We start from the raw sequence: 22,423 nt of genomic DNA, 5'->3' as shown, positions 1-22,423 counted from the left end.
CAGATCAACTTGGTCTTTCTGTAGTACCTGCAAGAAAGGTCCACCTTCCGCGAGTAATAATACGATCCAGCAATGATCATGAAAAAAGGCGCTAAGTCAGAGCTATTGGCAATATCTTGGACAGTTGTAGCCAGCGAGTATGACAGAAGACTGGCTCCCCTATTCCATCCTTGGATCGACCAGCTGCTGAATCTTTTCATTGCCCAAAGCATGCCCACAGGGTCCATCTTGGCTCCTGCATGTGGCCCAGGTCATGTCCTCCCAGATCTCCACTTGGGCATTTTTCTTTCATGCTACTGTTTTCACACATGACGAGGTTGATCGTGTTGCCAGGTGCCGAGCTGCTGATGCTCGCACAGGAGCTACCTCCTGACAGACTCATTGTTGGTATCGATCTGGCTGAAGGCATGGCTGGCCTTGCTGCACAGCGCCTGTCAGCATCTGGCCTCAGGTGATGTCTGCACACGTCTGACTTTAAGCCCACAATGAACATTTGAGATCTGTGATCTCGACTCTGCAACTCATCGACAGGCTCCAAGAAGAACGGTTTTCAATTGTGCACTGTGCAGTGAGAGGGTGAGCGTGCGAGTGGGCGATGCATGCCATGTGCCACAGGATCTGCAGCCGTTGGCCGGCATCTTCTCCTGTTTTGGCCTGCAGCAGATGCCTGAACCGCAGCAGGTGCCTCCCTCTCCCTGTCGTTGAATCTGCCAGTGACCATCTGGTGTAACTGCAGCTGAAGAGGGGACCTCCCTGTCTGCATCTCATCAAGCGGTGATCATGTCTGCCAGAGCTCCAATACAGATCTTGGACACAGGGCTGAGAAGGGGAAATTACCTTTCCATCCCATTCAGGCTGCTGTCATGCATAGCCTGACTTTCTTTTGGGTGTGTGCTGGCATGCAGGTGCTTGGCAACTGGATATCAGCTCTGGCGCCCGGGGGCATTTTGGCGCTGTGTTACTGGCCGCCACCTGATGGCCAAAGAGATGCAGCTTGGAGAGCGCTCACTGATCCCTCCCTGTTCAAGCCCTCCGCCAGCATACAAAGGTGATTCAGCACACTGTCGTTGGGGCTCTTCATTATCGACATGATCCTTAGGTTCATTTGTAAGCTTATAGTTCTGCAGAATTCCACAGGCTGGGCTGTGTGATCAAGTTGTGTGCTGCAGCACTGAAGGTTGCAGGGGACTCTAGACTGATTACACCCTGAAGGTTGGCGGTAAAGGGAGATACTGAGGTGTAGTAATGTCGCCAGGGGATGGGACGCTGACCTGGCGGCGGCAGCCATGGCAGCTGGCGCTGATGTGCTGGGGGACATCTCACCAGCCCATCCCATGCAATTTGACAGCCCCTCCCATTGCTTTGATGTGCGCACCAGGGACCCCTCTCAAATGGCTGCTTGACCGACTGCAGAGCCTTCTGTACCCCAGAACCTCCTTCAGCGTCCATTTTGAAGCTTTGAGCAACCTCAGTGCATATGAAGCTGTTTGGTGTCAGGCAGCTTGGCATTTCTCCGCGTACAGAGTGCCCTTGGCGAATGGCAGAGCCTTATAAAGTACTATTCTGTGTCCAGGTAATGATGGAAGCAGGACCGTTGCACAGTCGGCTATTGCACCTGGGGAAATCTCACATGGCGGATCTGAGGACGCGCTATGTTGGCAATTTTCCAAAGTATATGCCGGGGAGCCCCTTTGTGATCAGGCCCAACGCCCGCATGCTGCTGCTGAGAAAGTGTGCAAGCATACGAGCGGCCCTATGAATGAAGGGGAGGATCCTGCTCTTGGTACCTCTCCGTCACCGTGAGGTGAACCATGATTCTCCGGGTGAGAGTTTCTACTTCGAATTCGACTGGTGTCCTGCATCTTTGACCATGGCGGCCATATCCTGCTTGATATCCTAAGTGACCTCACCAATCTCTGGGAACTGGGAAAATAGCCCTTGCAGTAGTCTTGATGTGGCGTTACCAAATTGCATGAGGTTCCAGCAAGTGAGCTTGACGTGCCATTGCTGATCACTCTGACACTGTGGCGTGCTTGCAGAGATATAGGATTAATCTTGCGGACCCCAATGAGGAAGAACTATGCAGCCATCGTCAATGTGTGTATAGTGCCCCAGTGGTCAAGGCGCCAGACGCTTGTAAGAGTATTACAGAGGACAGGCCCTGTCCTGAGGTACATGCTTGTATAGCACAGTATACGGTTATTAGGTAACAACAGTCAATGTCAGCATACAATATTTTCTAATCTATGAATTATATCTGATCAGATATATAACACAAGAATTGGAAACTCGAGCTTGTATTGACAGACATTTGGCAATTTCAATGCATCTGCTGTTTATGCTCCTAGCAGTCACCGTTCTGCACAGCCATACACAGTATATGTTTTCTCCACCACAAGCTTCCCCAATATGGTAAGTATTGAACATCAAAATACAAAAATTTTACGTTATTCAGTTGAACAGCAGCTACCGCCATGAACCAAATATTCACATGGGTCATCTTGAAATAGCAGAACCAACGAAATTGCAAAGCAAAACCTCCTGCCTCCCAACTGCTCAATACATGACAAAGCATGGATCTGAGAAGGCTGGAATAATCCTTTCAGGCATCCTGTATATATTAAAAAATGCCTTCCAAAACGGGATACTAGCAGAAACAAAAATAATGAACAAGGTGATAACATGCATACATGAACAGCTCGACTCCCAATTTTGAACGGCCATATGGCCTCAGCTTCCACTCGGCAACGACTTTGCCACCCCGCAAAAAAACGTTTGGGGTACTAGGCATGGAGCCATGGAGCCATGAAAACTCAGGGCGCTGGGATCCGCCTCAGCAGCCTTTGGTGTACTCGTATTTGTCGTTGAGCAGTTTTGTGATCTCCTCGCACAGCAGACACCACTGCTTGCCGTACAACGCCTCTGCATTCTTGTCCTGCAACTGCCAGAGAGCAGATCAGCAATGCCGTCAGGCCGCCTGCAGCTGCAAGCGGGCGAGGCTCCGATTGCTGGGGTCAGAATACTCAGAATCACCAGCGTTGATCAATTCCTCGCGTTGATGTATCTTATGAGCATTGGGGGTTGGTCATGTGCAGGACGAATCGGGAAGTGGCTCATGGAACGCCTCCAGATGATTGCGTTTTCCTCCTGCTCTCCGCCAGAAACGCGCCTCGAATGCAAATTTTCAACAGAGCGTGCATCTGTCTCAAATCTTTTCTCAACTTACCTAGTTTTCCTGTTGTTCTTGACATCGGCCCAGGACGGGATCTTGACCTTGGTTTTGATCTGTATTTTATTTCGTGCACTAGCTATGACTGTCCGCTCGGGTTTCTGATAGGATCAACAGCTCTTGCTTGAAAAGGAGAGCTGTTTGCGGAAGGTCGTTTCATATCCTGGACAAAATGGACCACATGGGGCACGATCATTCTGCCCACGCTGGGATGGAGTCAATGGATGGTCCTATTCCACACCCGTCCCACGGGGGATGGTTGGGGCACATGCTCCCAGGCTGGTTCTTTTTTGGATGGGCCACCTGGTGGCTCATAGGCGTGTTCAGATTATACATGAACTCCAGCGTGAAGGCTCCATACAGTGCAAGGACTTGGTATGACTTTCCCACCTGCAGCAGAGTGCCCGTTGAGCCTCTGCTCAAGGTGCTGCTCACGTTCATTGGCATCAATGGGGAGCTCTGGTTTGGCCATGAGTCCTGGAGGTGCGCGCTACACCTGGTTGATCACCTTCAACAAGCTGTCCTGCCAGTGACAGACTTATCAAGCCACTTGCAGTGTCCGGTAACTCCTGCATGCTTTTCATTGCAGTCACATGATGTGCAGCTGTAAGCAGCATCGAAAGCAGAGCTTGCGCTGCACCTGAGGAGAGGAATAGTTGACCTCCAACACATTTGACATAAAGGAAGGGAAGTGCACTTGTTCGGTTTACCCAAGGCTGCTGTGCTGCAGGACACTCTATGGTGGTGACGGCCGCTTCATAGTGGACAACATCAACGAGTGGCAGCACTCGGCCATGTACGCAGCTTTCATGCTGTCTGGGATTGTGGATTTGGTGGCTTTCTACACCCCACAAGGGACTCTGCCCGCTGGCACAGAGCAGGTGAACACCTTTCTTTTGTGCCCCTGCACCTCAACAAATCAAAGTGTCCTGTGTAAGGAATGTCTGCACATCTTGGGCAAAGTGCAGGGCTGACTGGATCAAGGGAATGCGGTGACAATGCAGTGAGAGGGAGAGAGAGAAACATTACATCGTGCCAGCCAACAAGGCTGATGTGATGTCCACTGTATCTAAACCATCATAAACTTGGTCTGATGAGAGTCTGATGAACTGAGCCACCTGCACTAGATCGTCTTGCCACATGCCGCATGGTGGTGATATAGGGCCTACACAGGCTGTCATACCTTGCAGTCAGATCATGAGCAGGACACTAAAAAACAGTGAAGTGCTTCATATGACTATCTGGCCACCTGAAGCCTGCAGCATAGCCGAGCACCATCAAGTCTGGATAGAGACCCCTCATTGTATATTCAATCAGGGTTCTGATGATTTCACGCCACCTGTGTTACATGCAGGGTTTTCTGGGGGCAGCGTTTGTGGTGGAGGGGTTGCTGTTCGCGTTCCATCTGGAGGGCAGCGAGTTGAACTGGAAGGCGCACCTGCTATTAGTCATGTCCATCTTCGCGGCAGCTGCCGTGATCCTGGCAGAGCTGCCCTTCCCCCAGAGTGCGCTGCTGGGCGTCCTGCGTGCTCAGCTGGTCATGCTGCAGGGCATCTGGTTCATGCAGATCGCCAAGCTGCTGTTTGAGGGTGCGTTCCTCTCTACCATCAAGTGCATGTGCTGCACCACAGGGCAGTCATGCAGCGACAGCATAACTTGCAATTTCTCAGAGTCTGTAGCTGTTCTCAGAGTGCGTGGGTGCCAAGCTGCTGGCTGATGTTGAGACCAGAGGGCCCCATAGCCCCTCTCAGGCAGTTGTCATTTGGGGTAGGTGCACCCTTTTAAAGGGAACATGCAGAGCATTGGGCTTAACGTGCTAGGCTTCCAGTCATTGCAATGCTGCCAGCTGATGCTGCATGGCTCCTTCCAAGTGCACCAGCATCTTTTCTGGCGCTGACAGCAACATGTGGTTTTGTTGCCATGCAGACAGCCCGACCTGGGATCCGCGCTACCATGGCAGCATAATGATGGTGCCGGTGCTGTACTGCGCCTGCATCCTCTGCATCATCGGCGTCACCTTTGGGGTGTTTGTGTTGCTGCGCCTGTGGCAGTACCGCGTCGCAAAGCGCCCCTTCCGCGCGCAGGGGCGCGAACCGCACGACGAAGAGGAGGTGAATATCTAGCTCTCCCCATGGTACCTGAGGACAGGATGGCTGACAATATGCCGGGGCAACGGCGGCCACTTCTGGGGCTTGTTCCTGGCCTTTATCGTGGTCATCAAGGACTAGATGGCAGGCACAAAGCTGGCAACCGCGGCCAATATTGGGGCATTGTCCAGGATGTGGATGTGCTGTTTGTGACGAGCTTGATCGAGTGCTGGGCTGGTGGGAAGGGAAAGGACCATTATGGGGGTGGCAGAAGAGGTGTATGGAATGCACCTGGTGGCAGGGGAGAGGATATGGGGTGACATAGCTCGGTGGGCGCAGGGGACCTGGGTGCTGGAGCAGAAGGTGAAGGAAGCTGAGCTGGCGAACCGTGGCAGCCCCAGCACAATCCACGCTGTGCATACTAGGGACTGAAGCTGGACAGCTCCTTCTATAGAGCATAGCAGCATTGGTTATGAGGTTTGCAAGTTTTCATGTCAAGCTCAAGAGCCAAGAATGTTTAGTTGCACACCTTGTCACAGCAGTAGCCAGTGCATCTGCTGGTTCCAGAGTGAACTATCCCTTGAAGGGTCATAAGGATACCCATAACACTTGCGATATGAATCTCTGGGCAGCCTGCACCTCCATCAAGAAAGTGGCTTAGTAGTAGGCTTCATGCAGCTTTGATGATGCTCATGGATCTTGGAGAACTAGCATTGTTCAGCAGCAAGTATCTGACATGTCCGTTGCACGTGCTGTTGCACTTGATGCGATTTGTCACGGATTGGCAAGCATTCAAAGGTGGGTCCAAGTTGGTACCAGTTCAACCGGTCGGTCTGCAAAAAGAAAGTCTGCACACGGGTTCGTAGACATGTCCATATGCATATCAAATCATCTGCAAAATCCGCTTTTCATGATCATCTCTACTAGAAGTAGTATGGCGTCCATGAATTTTCAAACCTTGCAGTGCCATACCACTGATCTGCCCGCAATAGGGCGCTAATACGAGAGAAAGATCTCCCTGTATGCGGGCATCGGGCAAAATCATGTGGATATATACGTGCTCGCACAAGGAAGGTGATGCCCAGATCTAGATCTGTCGCCGACGGCGTTGTTGATGTCCTGGTGTGAACTCCTCAAAGGTTGACCTGGGCAAACAATTCAGTGGCTTTTGGATACAAAGAGCGAAGATCTGGTATAGTAGTCATATTAAAAGGCTCCAATCACCGAACTTGCAGCAGTCTACCAATGTCTGAGTGTGTTGACTAAATGTATATGGCAGGATGGTGAAGGGCTTATGATGGCATTAGGCAGGGCCGCACGAAGCGTGCCCTGCATCCTTGCTGCTTTGACGCAGTTTATCCTTGCTGAATCTTCGCCTTCAACCTGGCCCGTCGTGCACCTGCACACAGCTTCAATAGACACCAGAACACACCTGCAATGGTGGGTGCCTATGGCGAAATTACATGGCAATGCATTTGGCCGAAAGCTTCCAAGGGAGATGTCAGCTTGATTTCAGCATGTACAGCGTACAATAACAGTCACTAAGCAGCATTTAGCCAAGGTCTTCCCAGCTTCATTCATGCGGAAGGTATCTGCAGTTACAGTGCATATGGCGATGGAGGTGCCCAGAAGAAATATTGGATGTCGATATTCTTTCTATATGTAATGTTGCGCAATTCGTACCCTCACATTTGGTGAATAAGAACCCTTGTGAGGGCTTGACCAGTGCTGTCAGTGACAAGCATGAGGGCTGTACAAGGTGAGGAAGGGCATGCTGTGTTTGGGCAGCAAATTCGTGAAACTGTCCTACAAAGAATACTGGAGTACTATTGCGCTCCTTCAATATTTCGGGATGTAGCCCCACGCACCTTTCCTATCATTGAGCCTACCAGGCTCCCACCCTCTGCAAAGGAGGATTGCTCGCTTTGATGATCAAATGCTGATCTGCGATGGCTGACAAAATCTTATTACTTCTTTTCAGGCACGAAGTACAGCGCAGAGGACTGCAAGAAAGCAGGGGCCTGGTCACCCTTGATGACAGGTGGGGCGTGCTGCGCAATGCGGACCAGTTTCTCATTTCCATGCAGGGGCCCCTGAAGGAGGAGACTCTGCAGAGGGTCAAGGGGGTCTTGAACGACCATGGGGGCTGGCTCAGCAGCTATATTCCGGACAGCTCAGTTCTGGGCATTGGACCCAGCACCTCTGCTGAAGCTCTGCGCAATGTCCCGGGTGTGCTCTGGGTGGTGAGTCCCTTTCCAAGCCTTGCACCTGGCAGTGGGTATCGCATTTGCTTGTTGACTACCAAATATCCGGTGATGGAAATAGTCATTGATAAAGGCATCTTTCTAGTCTGAGAGGTGGGTTACAGCACTTCCTGTGCAACTAGCGGCAGTGCTTCGTCAGCAGCTGCAGCTGTGTCAACTAATAGAAGCTTAGCTTGCATAGAAGTGGAGTCTTTGGGCAATGCAGTCCGATTGGATGTCAACGGGCAAATGTTCTCTGTGGGCTGCAGGGTGAATACAAGCCCGAGTACAAGCTTGCGGAGGACTGGGGACCGCTGCTGGAGGCGGCAGCTGCCGGGAAGCTGCACGCGACGCTGCAGCAGCACCACGAGCAGCTGCGCACGGCGAACGGCAGCTTCCGGGGGACCACTGCGCCAGATCTGGCGCCGGGGGGCGGCTACAATGTGGTGATTCATGTGCACTTCCCGACCGTGCGCAACGCCACGGCCGCGCGGCTGTCCGGGAGCGGCGCCGTGCCGGCTTTTGCTCCGGCGGAGGCCGCGGCGGCAGATTGGGCGGCGGAGGCTGAGTGGCGGTATGGAGGAGGAGTGAGCCTGCGTCCTGAGGGGCGCACGGTGCTCGCCGTCAGTACACAGCCTCAACTGCTGCAGGTGCACGCCCCTCTTGAAAATTGTCGTTTCCACATTCAGTACAGGAATTTATGCGCAGCTTTTGCTCAGTGAGCTTGCAACAGACAAAGGGTCATTACAAATGAGGTTACCGGCTGGCATGCATGGCCTAAGGTTTTGTAGTGCAGCTCGCGATTCGATGATCCAGACAGCGGCCGGCGCAGTCCTGCAGCTGATGCTTACCTGGCAGGATGTTGCACGGCACTCCTTTGCTGCAGCCTGCCACGGCAATCTTCTGAAAATGCAGCAAACTGTGCGCAGGAGGTGCTGGGCTGGTTGGCGGAGCAGCCAGCGGTGCACTGGTTGGCGCCGCGCGCAGCGCTGCAGCTGCACAACTGGCAGGGGAGCGCGATCGTGCAGAGCGGGAATGCCGCGCCAGACGCGCCCGTGGCTTTAGCACAGGACCGGGGCAGCCACCCCATCTGGGCAGCGGGCCTCACCGGCGCTGGACAGATCGTCGGCGCAGGCGACAGCGGCATCGGTGCGGCCCCTGCTCCGAGAGGCAGTCCCTTTGTGGTCTGTCAAGAGTGCCTTTCAGTCGGCAACAAGGCGCAGCTGTTCAGCCGTCCGCAGTTGCTCTGCAGAAAGGTCTCAGATCCTCTTGCTGCGATTCATCTTTCAGAGATCTGCAGTGCCAGACGCGGTTGCAAATGACACATCAGAAGTCCCGATTTATTACCATGGCCTGTGCTGACCAGTGTATTGGACTTTTAGGTCTGTCTGAAGTGGGTTGTTTCATGGTGGCTCCTTGGACATGTGACATCTGCACTATGCTCGTGCAGATCGCAACAACTGCTTCTTCAACGACCCAAACGTTGACTGGAAGGGAGGCCTGAGCACCGATCGGGGGTCCGGCGTGGTCACTTTTTCCAGCGAGGTGCACCGGAAGATACGGCTGTACAGGCAGCAGGCGGATGATGTGGACAACAATGGACATGGCACCCATACCGTGGCGTCCCTCCTGGGCAGCCCCTTCGACATTAGCAACACCAAGAACCTGGACTACAGGTACAAAATTAAGTCATGCTCTGCTCAGTTTTGCTCAAGCTGCAGCCTTTTGGATCATGACACAGGCCTGATTGAATGTACAGCACTGCAGAGTGTGACAGTGCTGGACCAAGCTCTGCTCTGCGGGAGCAAGGCAATTTCTGAGCTGGCACTTACACTTTCTTTAAGTCACCATCTAAAGCAGCAGAGAGGCAGAGGCGCGCTCTGCATCTCTGGCCAATGTCATGCTGCTCATGCTGTGTCTCTTTTATGGCCCAGCCACGGCTCTACCCATTGGGAGCGCTTACGATCACTGATTGATAGGGGAGCGCTTGCGTGCGCAATGTACAGCATCCAACGAATCTTACTATTACGTAATGTGTTCGCTGAGCTGGCCGCCACATGCGCTCTTGCAGGGGGCTGGCGCCGGACGCGAAGGTTGCCTTCATAGACCTGGCCAGCCGCACCTCGGGCGGCATCTACACGCCGCAGGACTTATCGGAAGCTTACTACCCGTTCAGTTATGATGTTGGGGCGCGCGTGCACAGCGACTCCTGGGGTTCGGGGACCGTCGCGCAAGACTACGACTTCATGGCGTCCGAGGTCGACATGTTCACCTGGGAGCACCAGGTGCGCTGCTTTTTCCCAGAATAGCCACGGCTCATTCTGCGATGCTGAGCAGCACGTCCCTGCAGTTGGTACTGGAAACTGTCCATGTTTCCATGATTCTGCATGGGTCTCATGCAGCACGGCTGAATCTGCATCCACAAGGATTGTATGGAGATGTATGTGGGACACATGTGGGATTCTTTGCCTGCTGCCAGTGGTGGCTGCAGCGGGCACCACGGCGCAAGATGCGGCATCGCAGGATCCAAACATGGCACGTCATTGGGAAAGAAACGACGCGAAGGAAATGCCGCAGGACTTCACGGCGGTGTTTGCATCAAGTAGGGCTGACATGCATGGAATGTGCAGTACAAGAAGTCACTCAAGAACATGACACTTGGGCGCGCAGGACTTCACGGCGGTTTTTGCGGCGGGCAATGAGGGGTTCACGGCCAGCCAGCGCGGCAGCGGGGGCCTCACCACAGTGACGTCGCCGGCCACGTCCAAGAACTGCATCTGCGCGGGCGCCACCAACACGGCGTTCCAGCAGGCGGCCTCCACCGCGTCCTCGCAGTACACCGTGCACCGCATGTCCATCTCCCAGCTCGCCGACGGCGGTTCGCAGGTCGTCGACAAGTACCGGGTGAGCGCGCATTATTACCTTTGCTTTGCTGGGTTTCAGCTCAGCTTCGAGAATAGAAATGCATGTCTGTCACATCACAGCCTTCTCGAACTGCTTTGCTGCAGCTTCAGTGGGAGGCGAGCAGCCTTGCTCTGGCATGCCTGACAATGGTGGCTGTCCGCTGCTTTGTTCTCACTTCATGACAGAGGCTCGGAGAATCTTCTTGGCACAAGCAGGGTGGCATCGTTGGCAGTGCAGCCTGCTGCCTATCCTGCTAGGAGCAGAAAAGAGTGGGTATCTCCTTGGAAAGGTTTGAGTTCCTGGAGCCCAAGGGCTACAAAGTGGGCAAGTGGCTGAGGAGGATGCATGTATGTGGATCACGTGCAGGTGATGCAGGCGTCATTTGGCGCATCCATCCGCAGCCTGTTTGGGCAGCAGATTGCGCTGAGCGTGGCGCACCCGGCCGATGGCTGCGCGGCGCTGGACAACCAGGCCGACGTTGCCGGCACCGTCGTGCTCGTCCTGCGCGGCACCTGCTTCTTCGCTGTCAAGGTACTTTTGGCAGATACCTATGTCACATATCCACAGACGCCCAGGGTCGAGCAGGCAAGATGCTGGTGGACATGCCTGTGCTTGTGGATTGAGCCAGCGCTCGCAGGCCTTTCACACTTTCTCCATGCGGAAAGTCAGTAAGGACCACGATGGTGAGCATACAGAGGGTGCCAGAAGTGTTCAGCTACATCAAAGAGCACCCCTGACGTTCTGGCTGACGCAAACGGGCGAGGCTTTTGCTGTGGAAGAAGAGTTCTGGCACCGTTGTGTGCATGAGCACCCTCCAATGACACAGAGATGGAGCACAGAATGTCCTAAAACCCGCTTTCACATGCACTGCAAAAGCATATACTTGGATGGCGGTCAGGTTGGCAGCGATAGCGTCATAGGATGAAAGGGATGCTGAAGTTTCTCTGTCTGTGTGGGACAAACAGGCGCTGAATGCTCAGACGGCCGGTGCGAAGGCCATCCTGGTGTACGACGACCAGATCAATGACTACTTTGTGCCAGCCTCTGACGGCTCCCTCACAGGCATCACCATCCCCTCAGGCGCCATCCCCCGCCGCACCGGCCAGCTTCTCGTCAGCTCCTCCCTGGTGCGCGCGGTCCCAGACTCGGTTCTATTCATCTTATTGCATTGATGGAGACTTGCCGCATCCTTCTTGCTTGAAGGCGACTTCCTTCACATCTCATGCCTCCTCCTGCCAACAGCAAGGGTCTCAGCCCACTGGCTGATGGCTTCCATGAGGTTGTGCATGCATGCAATGCAATGAACATATCTCCATTGGTTTGCCTTATTCTCACCCAGATCTGAGGTGGGTGGCCCTTGCTCTAGCAGGGCACCTCACCCATTGCAGGCTGATTTGACACGTGCCATCGTCAGTGCTGGACCACTACAATGCACTGGACTTTCTGTGGTTGCTGCCTGACGCTTGAACTTCCCGCACAATCGCACGCAGGCGGGCGGCAAGCTGACGGTGTCATTTTTGGAAGCGCCGCCGCTGGCGAATGCGTTTGACAGCCTGGCGGAGTTTTCGTCCAAGGGCCCCACCAAGGACGGGCGCGTGAAGCCGGACCTGCTGGCGCCCGGCACTCTGCAGTCCGCCTACACAGACGGCGAAAACACCTGCTCCCTACGGTGCGACGCCCCCTGCTGCCGCCGCTAGGGGGCCGTAATTCACGAGATTTCCTTGCATGCTTGCATTCAAGGGGTAACCTAGAGGAAAGGGAGATTCAAGGGGGGTCCTTGATAAATTGAGGACAAGCGCAGGCTCACAGCCTATGATATCCGCAAGAAGCACTCAGAAATGCCAGTGTCTTGTTTGGCTGCCTGCTGTACGACATGTCATGGCGGGAAGCCTGCACCTCCAAGAGTTGAGCAGGATCCACAGATGAGTCCGACTCAGCAATTTCTCGTCACTTCTCATGCGACGAGGTGTACAAAGTTGTACAAGGTTGTCGCAGATCCTGAAATGGTGGCGATGCACATGCGCAGGTACATGGAGGGGACGTCCATGGCGACGCCGCTGGTAGCGGCCTCAGCGGCGCTCGTGCGGCAGTACTTTCTGACCGGCTTCTACCCGAGCGGCGCCCCGGTGCCGGCCAACCAATTCGCGCCAAGTGGCGCCTTAGTCAAGGCCGTGCTCCTAGGTGGCGCCGCCGGAATGGACGGATTCGAATCTGACACGGGTCTGCCGCTCGCGCCGCCGCCCAGCTTCCGCCAGGGCTTCGGCCGGGTGCATCTCGGCCGCTCGCTGCCCCTGCAGGTATGTTTTCTATACAATCAAAGGGCTTCGTAAAGGGATAAAATGGTGCAACCATATTAGAATCACAGGACAACCGCACAGGACATCGTGTATTCTGTGGGGAGATGGCAGGGTTTGTGGATCAGCGTTTTGCCCGGCTGGTGGTGGGTATGGACACTCATCCAGGCGGTGTGGTCTGGTCAAGATTCCAGCACTGGCTACCACACATAACCTTCACAGCTAGCCCAAACCGGGGGCTTTGCCATGTGCTGACACAAGCTATCAGTGTGGGAAATGGTCTGTGGTACTGCCTAGATCTGCAGATTCTTCTAGCAAAGCCATGTCCAGCAGCTCAATAGCTTCCTCGGCGGTATCCTAGCGCAGTAGATCCTGATCATTGAGGCGCCGCTGTCCCATTGCATGATTGCTGAGGTGAGTTGTGAGTCGCTCCTGTGTGGCAGGGCTCGGGGCCCGGCTGGAACTTGCAGGTGGTGGACATGGCCAATCTGAGCACAGGCCAGGCGCACCAGTACTGTGTGAGGGGCCTGGGAGGGCCCTTATCAGTCACCCTTGTGTGGCATGACTACCCCGCGGCTGTGTCTGCCAAAAAGGCGCTCGTGAATGACCTGGACCTCACCATCCGCGCAGCCGGCCTCAACGGCGTTCCCTTGCTGGTATGCTTCTGCCAGAAGACTATCCCCGCCGTGAATGCCATGCCTGATATGCGTTGGCTGACAGTGAGTAGATGACAGTGAGCATGAAAGGTAGGTGGCATTGATGAACTATCTGTGCGCTGTGCCTTTCTGCGCCCCAGAATAGTCTCTGTATAAACTTTCTTGTAAGGCAAAGCCGGCCCTCAGATCATCGAAGACAGTCAGCTGATGCGCACTGCGGCCTCGCACGGTGCTCACCAAGGGTGGCCTCTGATAGACTAGTATAGTGTGGACCTGTGAAGTTTTGTTTGCTTTAAAATTGGGGACATGTGTGACCGGCAGATGAATTATGTATCATGTGGCTGCAGGGGAATGGCGGCGGCATTGGCTCGGGCGATTCCTTCGCACCGGACCGCACCAACAACGTGGAGCAGGTCTCTGTGTCCTATCTGCCGCCAGGAGAGGTCGCCATTGAGGTGCGCCTCTTGACTTATCAAGTGACCCAAAAGGGCTTATTGTCATGTGGATCAGGGGAGAACTGGAGGGTTGGTTTTTGGTGAATTGCACAGAGTGCTCTGCTCGGCTTTTGCCAGACGGTGTGCCATTGCGGCCTGGCAGCAAGCTGAGCTGCTGGTGGCACTACATAGTGCACTGTCTGGCATTTGCCACTGGTGGAGGAAGCTGCTTGGTCATGCTTCTGGATGCCCTGTACTGCGTTTCAGAGGGCTTGGCATCTCGACAGACCCCTTAGCTGCAGAGCCTGACCTTCTCATGTTCCCAAGGCCCTTCACGCTTCTGTGCCCAGCGCATGCCTCTTGCAGGCTGCAGACCTGGCATACCCAGCAATGTTCACCCAATTCTTATCATCCCAGAATACACTCCAGGCTTCATGTCACCCCTGCCAGTCGCTTATTCCCCTGATATATGCCCGCGCAGGTGAAGGCATTTCAGACGTTTGTCACGCACGGCCCTCAGGCGTATGCGCTGGTGGTTCTGGGCAAGTTCAGCGGCATTTTGGCGTCCCCCGGCAACCCTGCCAACGGGGGGACCGCACCCCCCGGCACCTGCCACATCATCGTCACCACCATCACCGGGGGGCCCCAGGGCCTCACCAATCAGCGGTGCGCTCTTCTGCACACACCGCATGCATGCACTCTTGCTGTTTTAACACACCCAACCTGACTCACAGAGATCAGACTCTCACAGACCTGAGAAGGCCTTGAGAGAGACAGATCAAGACTGGAGACTTCGTCGCTAAGATCATGTCGAGCTCGGGAGTTACAAAGCAACATCACCCGAGTGCCAATGTGACGCATATATCGACACCATTGCAGACAGACCTGCGCCTCGGCAGATCAAGGGCTCCACAGACACATGGTGTATCAGGCTGCTAAGGGGAACCTTTGTCATTGGCAACAGATCGGTGACGTTCGCATTCACGACGGCCACCGGCAATCCGGCAGGGGTGAAGTTTGAGTGCGCGCTGACGCCAGGCGCCAAAGCAGGCAATGCCAGCGCAGCGTACAAAGCGTGCACCAGCCCAACCACGTTTGATGACCTGGCGGACGGCGCTTACACATTCAGCGTGCGCGCTCAGGGGGAGGACTCTGCAGACTCCCGCTCCTTTGTCAAGGTGCGCCAACAAATCTCATCTGCGGCTCTTGTCTCGCTGTATAAAAAGAATTCCACGCTGGCGGAGAGGTAACGCTTATGTTTTGGCATGTGGACATGTCTTTGTCATGTCTGCCAGGATCCCCAAACTTGCTTGGGACGCAGGGTCAGGTCTGATTCTAGCTGGTGTTCCAGGTGCTAGTGCAAAAATTGGAAGTTCTGATATATTAGGAAATTGGTTGGAAGCTGCTGAATAGAGAACTGTGATACCTCGGTGTGCTGCTGCTGAGGAGGCCGCTCCATTCACCGCGCTGCTGGAGGCTGAACCCCACACACATCTACCGTGTGATCACATGGTGCCTCCATAGTGCTGATGGATTGCAGTGTGTGGGGTTCTGACCTCAGCTGAGCAGGGCAGAGAGCACTAATCAAACAGCAGCATGGGAGGTGCAGTAGACAGTGATCTTGCCTTTCTAACTCACATGTCAGGTCCAAGTTTCTCTCTTGGCTTCGGTACAGCCTGCAGTGGTTCATTGTCTGACATTTTCGCATATTTGCGCAGGACACATCGCCGCCCAAGCTCAGCTTCAATGCATCGCTACCAGAGTCCGGGACCGCGTCCCCTACGGCGTACCTCAGCTGGGCCGCGGATGACTCAGCGCCTGTCAGCTACCGCTGCCAGCTCAGCGCGACCGCCGCCAATTCTGGCGCTCTGCAGCCGCCCGTGCGCGCTCTGCTGCCGGTCGGGCCGCTGCCCACGCCTGCCCTCACTTTGGGCAGCTGGGCAGATTGCGCGCCACCGCTGCAGCTGTACTGGCTGCTCCCAGGTCAGTGACCCTGCTGTCTCTGACCATGTTCTGCTGCATGCAGATTTGATCGTCACTCTCAATTGTGCAAGGAATAAGGAGCGCATGGGGTCTGGACGAGCAGCTTCCTGCACTCCCAACCAGGCTCTCAGTTTCTGTGCAAGTGGCAGCTCACGCACACCGCAAAATCAATGTATGCTAAGCAGAGCCTTCTTGTTTTTGCAGCAGAATGGTGGGTTCTTTGTTGGTTCTTGGTTCATTTGATAGTCTTTGAGCATTTGTTTAGTGCCTCGTCGTTCATGGACATTTTATATCAGATGCGCTTCTGCCAGTCCACGGTGACAATGCCATGCGCTGGTAAGAGCGAACCTGATGCAAGACCTCCGTACTGCCGTGTACACATGATCTCAGTGCCGTGTGCATCATTCCAATGCCTTCTCAGCACTTGCACACGTCTTGTTGCAGGGTCTTGGAGGTTTGAGGTGCAAGGGCAGGACGCAGCAGGGAATGCGGCGGTGCAGAATTTGTTGGCAGAGTGGATTGTGGAGATGGAGGCCGGAGAGCAATATGCGCGCATCACCGCCGGTCCTTTCGGCCCCACTGCCAACAGGACAGCCCAGTTTGCTCTGCTGGTGCGCTCCCTGCTGCAGCACATGCATGCCTCATATATTATTGAGTCTGATCCCTTCTGATGCCTCACTTGTCCGCGCAGAGCGTCGCAGCACCTGTCTTTGAATTCTAGCGTTGTAGCCTTTCATCCGAATACCCTGCTTCGACATCCTGGTCATGTCAGAGCACTGCTAGTCAAGAAATGCCCAATGGGGAACACCTCATTTTGCATTCATTGTGGGATCCAGTCCTTGCCGTGATGACTCACGTCCTCTCTAAATGCAGCATTGCCTCCCAGTCAATTTAGGTTCTGACAGTCCTTAATGCACCTGTTCAGGCGCTGGAGGGCGGCGGCGCGCAGGAGACAACAGCCGTCCCTAATGCGTCATTTGATTGTCGGCTGAGCGGCTGGTCCGAGCAGTCCTCCTACAAGGGGAGCACGGTGTGGTCGCCCTGCGACGGTTCCACCGCATTTAAGAACCTGAGAGATGGTGACTACACCTTCTGGGCGCGCATCGCCGGCCGAGCCGATGCGCCGGAGGCCGCCATGGCCGCCAGCAACTTCACTGTCGACACTTCGGCGCCTGTGTTGAAGGTGAAAGCACTAACCTATTGCAATCTCAAGAAGATTAGCCATTGTTGATGTGTTGTCAGCGGTTTACGCAGCTGTCAAACTCTATCACAGGGTGTTCGCATGCTGTGTGGTGTGAGTGCTTGTGTAGCAAAAGATTGTGGCCTGGCAAATGAATCAGGCGCTGGCAAGGCTGCGAGAACGAGGGCTTTTCTTTGCGGTGATGACTTCTGGTCTGAAAAGGGGATTTGTATGTTTCTCAATTTGTTTGCTGGTTTTGTCTCTGCAGATCAGCAGCGCTCCTCCGGCGATCAGCACGGCCTCCACCGTCTCCTTAGAGTTCAATGCCGACAAAGCGGGCGCAAACTTCTCATGTCTGCTCACTATCTCAGGTGAAATTTTGATCATGTAACGATGTGCAAAGTCTATCAGACCCCAGTCTGCCTGTTCATGGAATGCTAGTACTGCCCTTCAAAGAAGCAGCAATCTGTGCCCATGTGTTGGGCATCCGGACAGCCATGCAGCAAAGCAGCCGCTTTGAGGTGCACCATGACAAGATCTCAGAGCAGATCAATCTCAAATCAGATAAGATCAAGTCCCAGCAGAAGGAATATGTGCAGGCAATGCGACGGGAGGGAACGCGCAGCCGACGCCATGCGCGTCCCCGGCGCGGTGGGATTCTTTGTCGGACGGGCGTTACAGCTTCTCGCTGGCCGCCGCCGACCGACTGGGCAACAAGGCAGCGCCTGTTCAGGCGGCCTTCCTCATCGACACGACTCCCCCGGTCATCGCTGATGTGGCGTACCCCTTTGCCACGCGCAACACCAGCCTCACCGTCACCTTCAACGCCTCCGACAGCGAATCCGGCGTCAACAGCACCCAGTGCAGGTGCCAGCATTTCCTTCATATCATGTGTGCCAGCAAATTTCACATTAGGCATATGCATGTGCACTCTAGTAATCATTTCCTCAAATTGTCATCTATGCCAGTAACTTACTTGAAGTGTCCCAAGAGGGGCCCAGTAAATTGAATGGATTGCAGTATAGCCTAGAATAGGTGATTCATATTATGTATCGTTGCGGTGATTGGCATCAGATGCGTCCCGGAGAACTGTGCTGGTGCCAATGATGATGCACGTGTGATCACTGACCAATTGTCTTGCCAAGAATTCTAGTCTCCTTATGAGAATTTTATGGCATTTGACTCATAGTAAGGCTGCTCACATGATTGCTGACCTGGCGTTCCCGGCGCAGGATGCGGCCACAGAAGCTGACGTTCTCCAGCGACAGCGCGCAGCTCAAGGGGCCGCGCTACGAGTGGGGGGCCTGCGCCAGCCCCGCCAGCTTCAGCAACCTGACCGAGGGCAAGTGGGGCCTCTCCCTGCGCGCCCAAGACAACGCCGGCCAGACCCGCACCACCAGGTGTGTGTGCGGATGTTCCCCTTTCGGCAAGGCTGCTTCAGAGCACTGGCGGCTTATCAATGGCATGCCCACATACCTGCATTGTCATCTTTGATAGGATTCATTTAGGGAGAGCTGCGCGGGTTGGCCAGTGGACAGGAGCTGATTAGTAGCAGGGACTCCTTGCTGGCCGTCCGCGCTGACATCCCACCTGTCATTTGCTCGGTGGCTCAGGGGGACCCGGAGCTCAGTGCAAATGACAATCAGTGACACTCCACAACGGCTCTTGGTATCTTACTATGCGTGCATGTGTGCCTGCAGCGAGGCGGAGGTGTATGTGACGCGCACGCCCCCCAACGCGACGGTGGTGGGGGGGCCCAGGACGGGGGCCGCCTCGCCGCCCAAGGTGGCCTTCAGCTTTGCGTCGCAGGTCGCCGGCGGCGGCGCAGGCGCGCCCATCGCCTACAGCGTTTGCCTGCTGCAGCTCGTGGACAACAGCCAGGTGCGGCAGCACACGTGTGTCTGGATGATCTCATCATGCGAGGCATGGGGTCAGCTCTTTCTCTTGTTCTTATGGCCTTAGGGACCCTGCATTTGATTCGCTTTCCTGGAAAAGGCCTGCAATTCTCACATGCGACAGCATGTGTGTGGCGTGGCACCAAGGGTAGGTACAGCAACAAAGTGCAATACATCAGCAATGAAGTGGCAGTAGCCCTGTCGAGGCAGGTAGTGACTCACAAGGTCTGCAGTGGCGCTGAGTGGGTGTGTTGGCGGTGACAGATGGCGGCGCTGCAGCAGGCAGGAGGCGGGGAGCCGTCGGGGACAGGGAATGTGAACGTGCAGCTCAAGAGCGTGAGCAGCTTAGCCGCTGAGTCGTGGAGCAATTGCTCCAGCCCCGCCGAATTCAAGGTGTGTTTGGCCATTCAACCCCACGGCTGGAATACTTCTGTGACCTGTGGGCTGTGACAGCATTTTCAGGACACCACATTCTGCACAAGCATCAGGCGTGCACCAGCTCCCAGGAGTTATCTGTGGGAATGGCACCTCAGAGTAAGAACAAGCGCCGCATATTTGATTCACCAGACCCTGAGGCGCCAGCTTGGCGTCTAGGTGGGACAAGCTATTCCAAGATGCTAAGCAAGGATTGCTGGAAAAGTCCTGGCATGTGGCCGCAGGGGCTGCGCAGTGGCAACTACACGTTCCAGGTGAAGTCGGTGGATGCGGCCGGCAACATTGGCGCGGCTTCGCAACCGTACGCATTCACGGTAGACGACACGCTGCCGGTGCCGGGCGAGTCGGGCGCGGGGTGGTTCACTGGGTGGCACAGGATCGCCGTCATCGCCGGGGCGGCCGCTGCCGGGGTGATCCTTCTGGTGCTGCTGCTGTGCGCATGCTGCATGCGGCGGCGACGGCTGCACCGGCTGCGCTCGGAGGGGTGCGCAGTTTCCTCTGCCTCTATTTCTAATCTGATCCTCCCTGCACCAGAGTCTGCACAGACACTTGGCATCCAATCTCGGTGGAATCCTCCTGGGATCTGAATAGATCCTCTGGCTGCAGTGAACGATATCATGGCTTCACCCTTCCTCGGGCATTGTTTGACTGGTGCCTGGATATCTTTCGTGGGGCCGGCAGCTTGTGTATCAGGCCAATTCACTTCCTGCAATCTGTTATGCGCAGGCCGGTTGGGGCGGCGCTGTATCCGCAGTCACACCATGACCCGGCGCTGGCCGCGGCGCTTCGGGCGTCACTGGCAGAGCAGCAGCGTGCTTCCGCCGCAGCGGCAAACGAGGCGCGCACGCGCGCAGCTCTGGTCGAGTCTCTGGAGGTGCGAGTTGATAGACCCCTCAGGAAGGCTCTCTGGCTCGCTGTCGGGCAGGAGCAGCTTTGTATGAAAGAATCTTTCTTTGTAGGAATGTGCAACTTGTCAGCGTAAGCGCTGCAATCGGCCTGAGCAAGAAGGATGGCTCCGCATAGGCAGGCGTGAAAGGAACAGCACGCGCCTGTCCTGCGCCGCCCAAGTTTTTGGCTGTGACAGCTTTGCATGGCTTCTTTGTTGTGCTCTACTCACAGATCTACCCAGGCGCATGAGCTGAGCTGACTCTGCCCTGCCGAATGGCATGCATTTTGCAAGCTGGCGCACACCAGGCTTGCACCCTCCACCATCATAGAATCACACTTCACAGCTCGACCCAGCACTGTTCGGAGAAAGCCGAGATTGATTGTGATGATGTAGCAACCTTCAGCCGCAGGCATCAAGAATAACAGCCGCGTTGTAAGAGAATGCTTCATGGTGCTACCCAATCAGAAAGCAGCATCATAGTGTTTTGCAGCTCATGCCCCTGGTCTTCAGAGTCTAGATTGTGACGTGCCGGGCTGTGACATGTAGGAGGAGCGGATGCGTCGGGCGTTGGAGCGGTCACTGCTGGAGCAGAGGTCCCCTAGCCGCCGGGAGGGAGCTCAGCAGCCGCTGCCAAGGGAGCCCAGCGACGCGGACATGCGCCGAGCGCTGCAGGAATCGCTCGAAGAGGAACAACTGCGCAGGTGTGTGCAGCAACTAAAGAGAATTGATCATACCTGAAGAGCATCTGCCTGGGAGCCCAAGTCCCGGGAGTTATTTGCTTCCGAGGGTAGCATGCCCTCGTGATTTGGTGGCTGGAGATTGCTGCTTGCAGATTTGGACGCGCTAGGGGCTGTTGATGATTCCGTTGGGGAACTTGGGCATGTGTTATGCTGGCTCCAATCCTTGCTGCTGCGGGGCTAGATCTAGCTTGCGACAAGAGCCGTGCAATCCTGGAGTCCGCTGCACTGAGCAGGCTGCCAGCATCTGTGGAATGGCAGGCATCTGCTGGGTGACGGCACCTAATGATGAAGCTCAAAAGTGCTTTGCAGGGTGCTGGCAGACTCTGAGCGCGCTGCAGCAACGCCCACAGCGCCTTTGTGGGATAGGTAGCAATAAGAAAATACCAATGGGAGGATGATTGGCATGCGTTATGCCGGTGCATGCAACCGCAGACAGAGCAGCGGCACTGTACCATTCTTTTCAAGCTGTAGTGTAGTTCTAATTTGTGCATGCTGCACTTAAATTTATTTGGCGTATGCTATAGAACGCATTGGTCCGGTTTTGGAATCCATTTTTGTCTTTATCAAGATAGCTGGGAACGGATGCAGAAACCACGATAGCTAGCCATAGCTTCAACGATCATGCTAGGAGAACAGAGAAGGTCAACGGCCAGGACCTAGATGTAGCTGTGCTAGACTTTCCGTTTGAGTAAGGGCGCAGACTGGTCTAGTCATCGTGTGCGTTTGCGTTGGCATGCATGCCCATCTCTTTGACTTTACACGGCAGAAGGATAGTCGAAGAAGGCACCCTAACAGTGATGAGGGTCCTCCTGTTAGGCGCATTTGGCGCTTATAGCACCCCAGAACGCATGGCTGGTTTCAAGAAAATATCTGCCAGTCAAAGTACGTTCTGTAAACGTTCGCAGTGCTGTACGACTAGTCGACTTCCCCTGCCCACGGTGGCCGTGAGGTGCCTCACTGCCCGAGAAGCCTGCGCAGATGCAAACCTTGCAGTCTAGCATGCAGCGCAGCTGACATTGGCAGAGTTGGCCCATCACGCGGTCAGAGAGCGTCTGCAGGCTGCCAGGCCGTGGCTAAGCAGGGAACGGCTCCCGGTGTTGCAAGAGCCCGTTTTCCTGAAGGCTATTGTCTTTTGTGTGCCACCTCACCCTTCAATTGTGAACGGCGATTGAGCGTTAGATGGAGAAGGACAGTAAGAGAGAGGGAGCACTTGTTTGCTGTCCAGGAGGACGTGTTTGTCCTCATCAGTCGAAAGCAGGCGGAGGTCGTGGCATGTGTCACAATCACTCAGCTTCCACAGCTGCAGCGCCTCGATCGCGTCTAATCGTACACACAGCCGCCACGCCAGTAGTCGCACGCCGCCCTTTGGAAGGCTGCAGCACGAAAGATCCACCTCAAGGGAATCTATAATGATGTCCACTTCGGATTGTTGCTATCCACGCAGCAACAAGCAA

The 22,423-nt window shown here is 55.0% G+C and overlaps 2 protein-coding genes across 2 annotated transcripts; both read left to right on the top strand.

Moving 5' to 3' along the window:
* Positions 1-407: 407 nt before the first annotated feature.
* COCSUDRAFT_60514 (hypothetical protein) lies at positions 408-1,403 on the top strand (the record flags this gene model as incomplete). Its single annotated transcript, XM_005642627.1, has 4 exons — positions 408-451; positions 570-681; positions 906-1,048; positions 1,256-1,403. The coding sequence occupies 4 exons, from the start codon at positions 408-410 to the stop codon at positions 1,401-1,403; spliced, it is 447 nt and encodes a 148-aa protein (XP_005642684.1).
* Positions 1,404-3,497: 2,094 nt separating this feature from the next.
* On the top strand, positions 3,498-21,534 carry COCSUDRAFT_49367 (hypothetical protein; the record flags this gene model as incomplete). The annotated part of the gene is made up of 32 exons (XM_005642626.1): positions 3,498-3,712; positions 3,960-4,110; positions 4,584-4,818; positions 5,156-5,340; positions 5,656-5,679; positions 7,404-7,559; positions 7,829-8,209; positions 8,489-8,708; positions 9,010-9,235; positions 9,631-9,844; positions 10,230-10,463; positions 10,830-10,994; positions 11,429-11,590; positions 11,954-12,132; positions 12,490-12,760; positions 13,201-13,413; positions 13,761-13,868; positions 14,329-14,513; positions 14,812-15,025; positions 15,294-15,359; positions 15,566-15,830; positions 16,275-16,441; positions 16,756-17,013; positions 17,279-17,381; positions 17,610-17,877; positions 18,243-18,410; positions 18,711-18,891; positions 19,170-19,298; positions 19,565-19,824; positions 20,067-20,214; positions 20,776-20,930; positions 21,279-21,534. The coding sequence occupies 32 exons, from the start codon at positions 3,498-3,500 to the stop codon at positions 21,337-21,339; spliced, it is 5,967 nt and encodes a 1,988-aa protein (XP_005642683.1). The 3' UTR covers positions 21,340-21,534.
* Positions 21,535-22,423: the final 889 nt, after the last annotated feature.

This window comes from Coccomyxa subellipsoidea, assembly GCF_000258705.1.
Source record: "Coccomyxa subellipsoidea C-169, whole genome shotgun sequence".
In the NCBI taxonomy this organism is placed as follows: Eukaryota; Viridiplantae; Chlorophyta; class Trebouxiophyceae; family Coccomyxaceae; genus Coccomyxa; species Coccomyxa subellipsoidea.
Note: the sequence above shows the minus strand (reverse complement) of the source record. Positions and strands in the feature narration are given on the sequence as shown.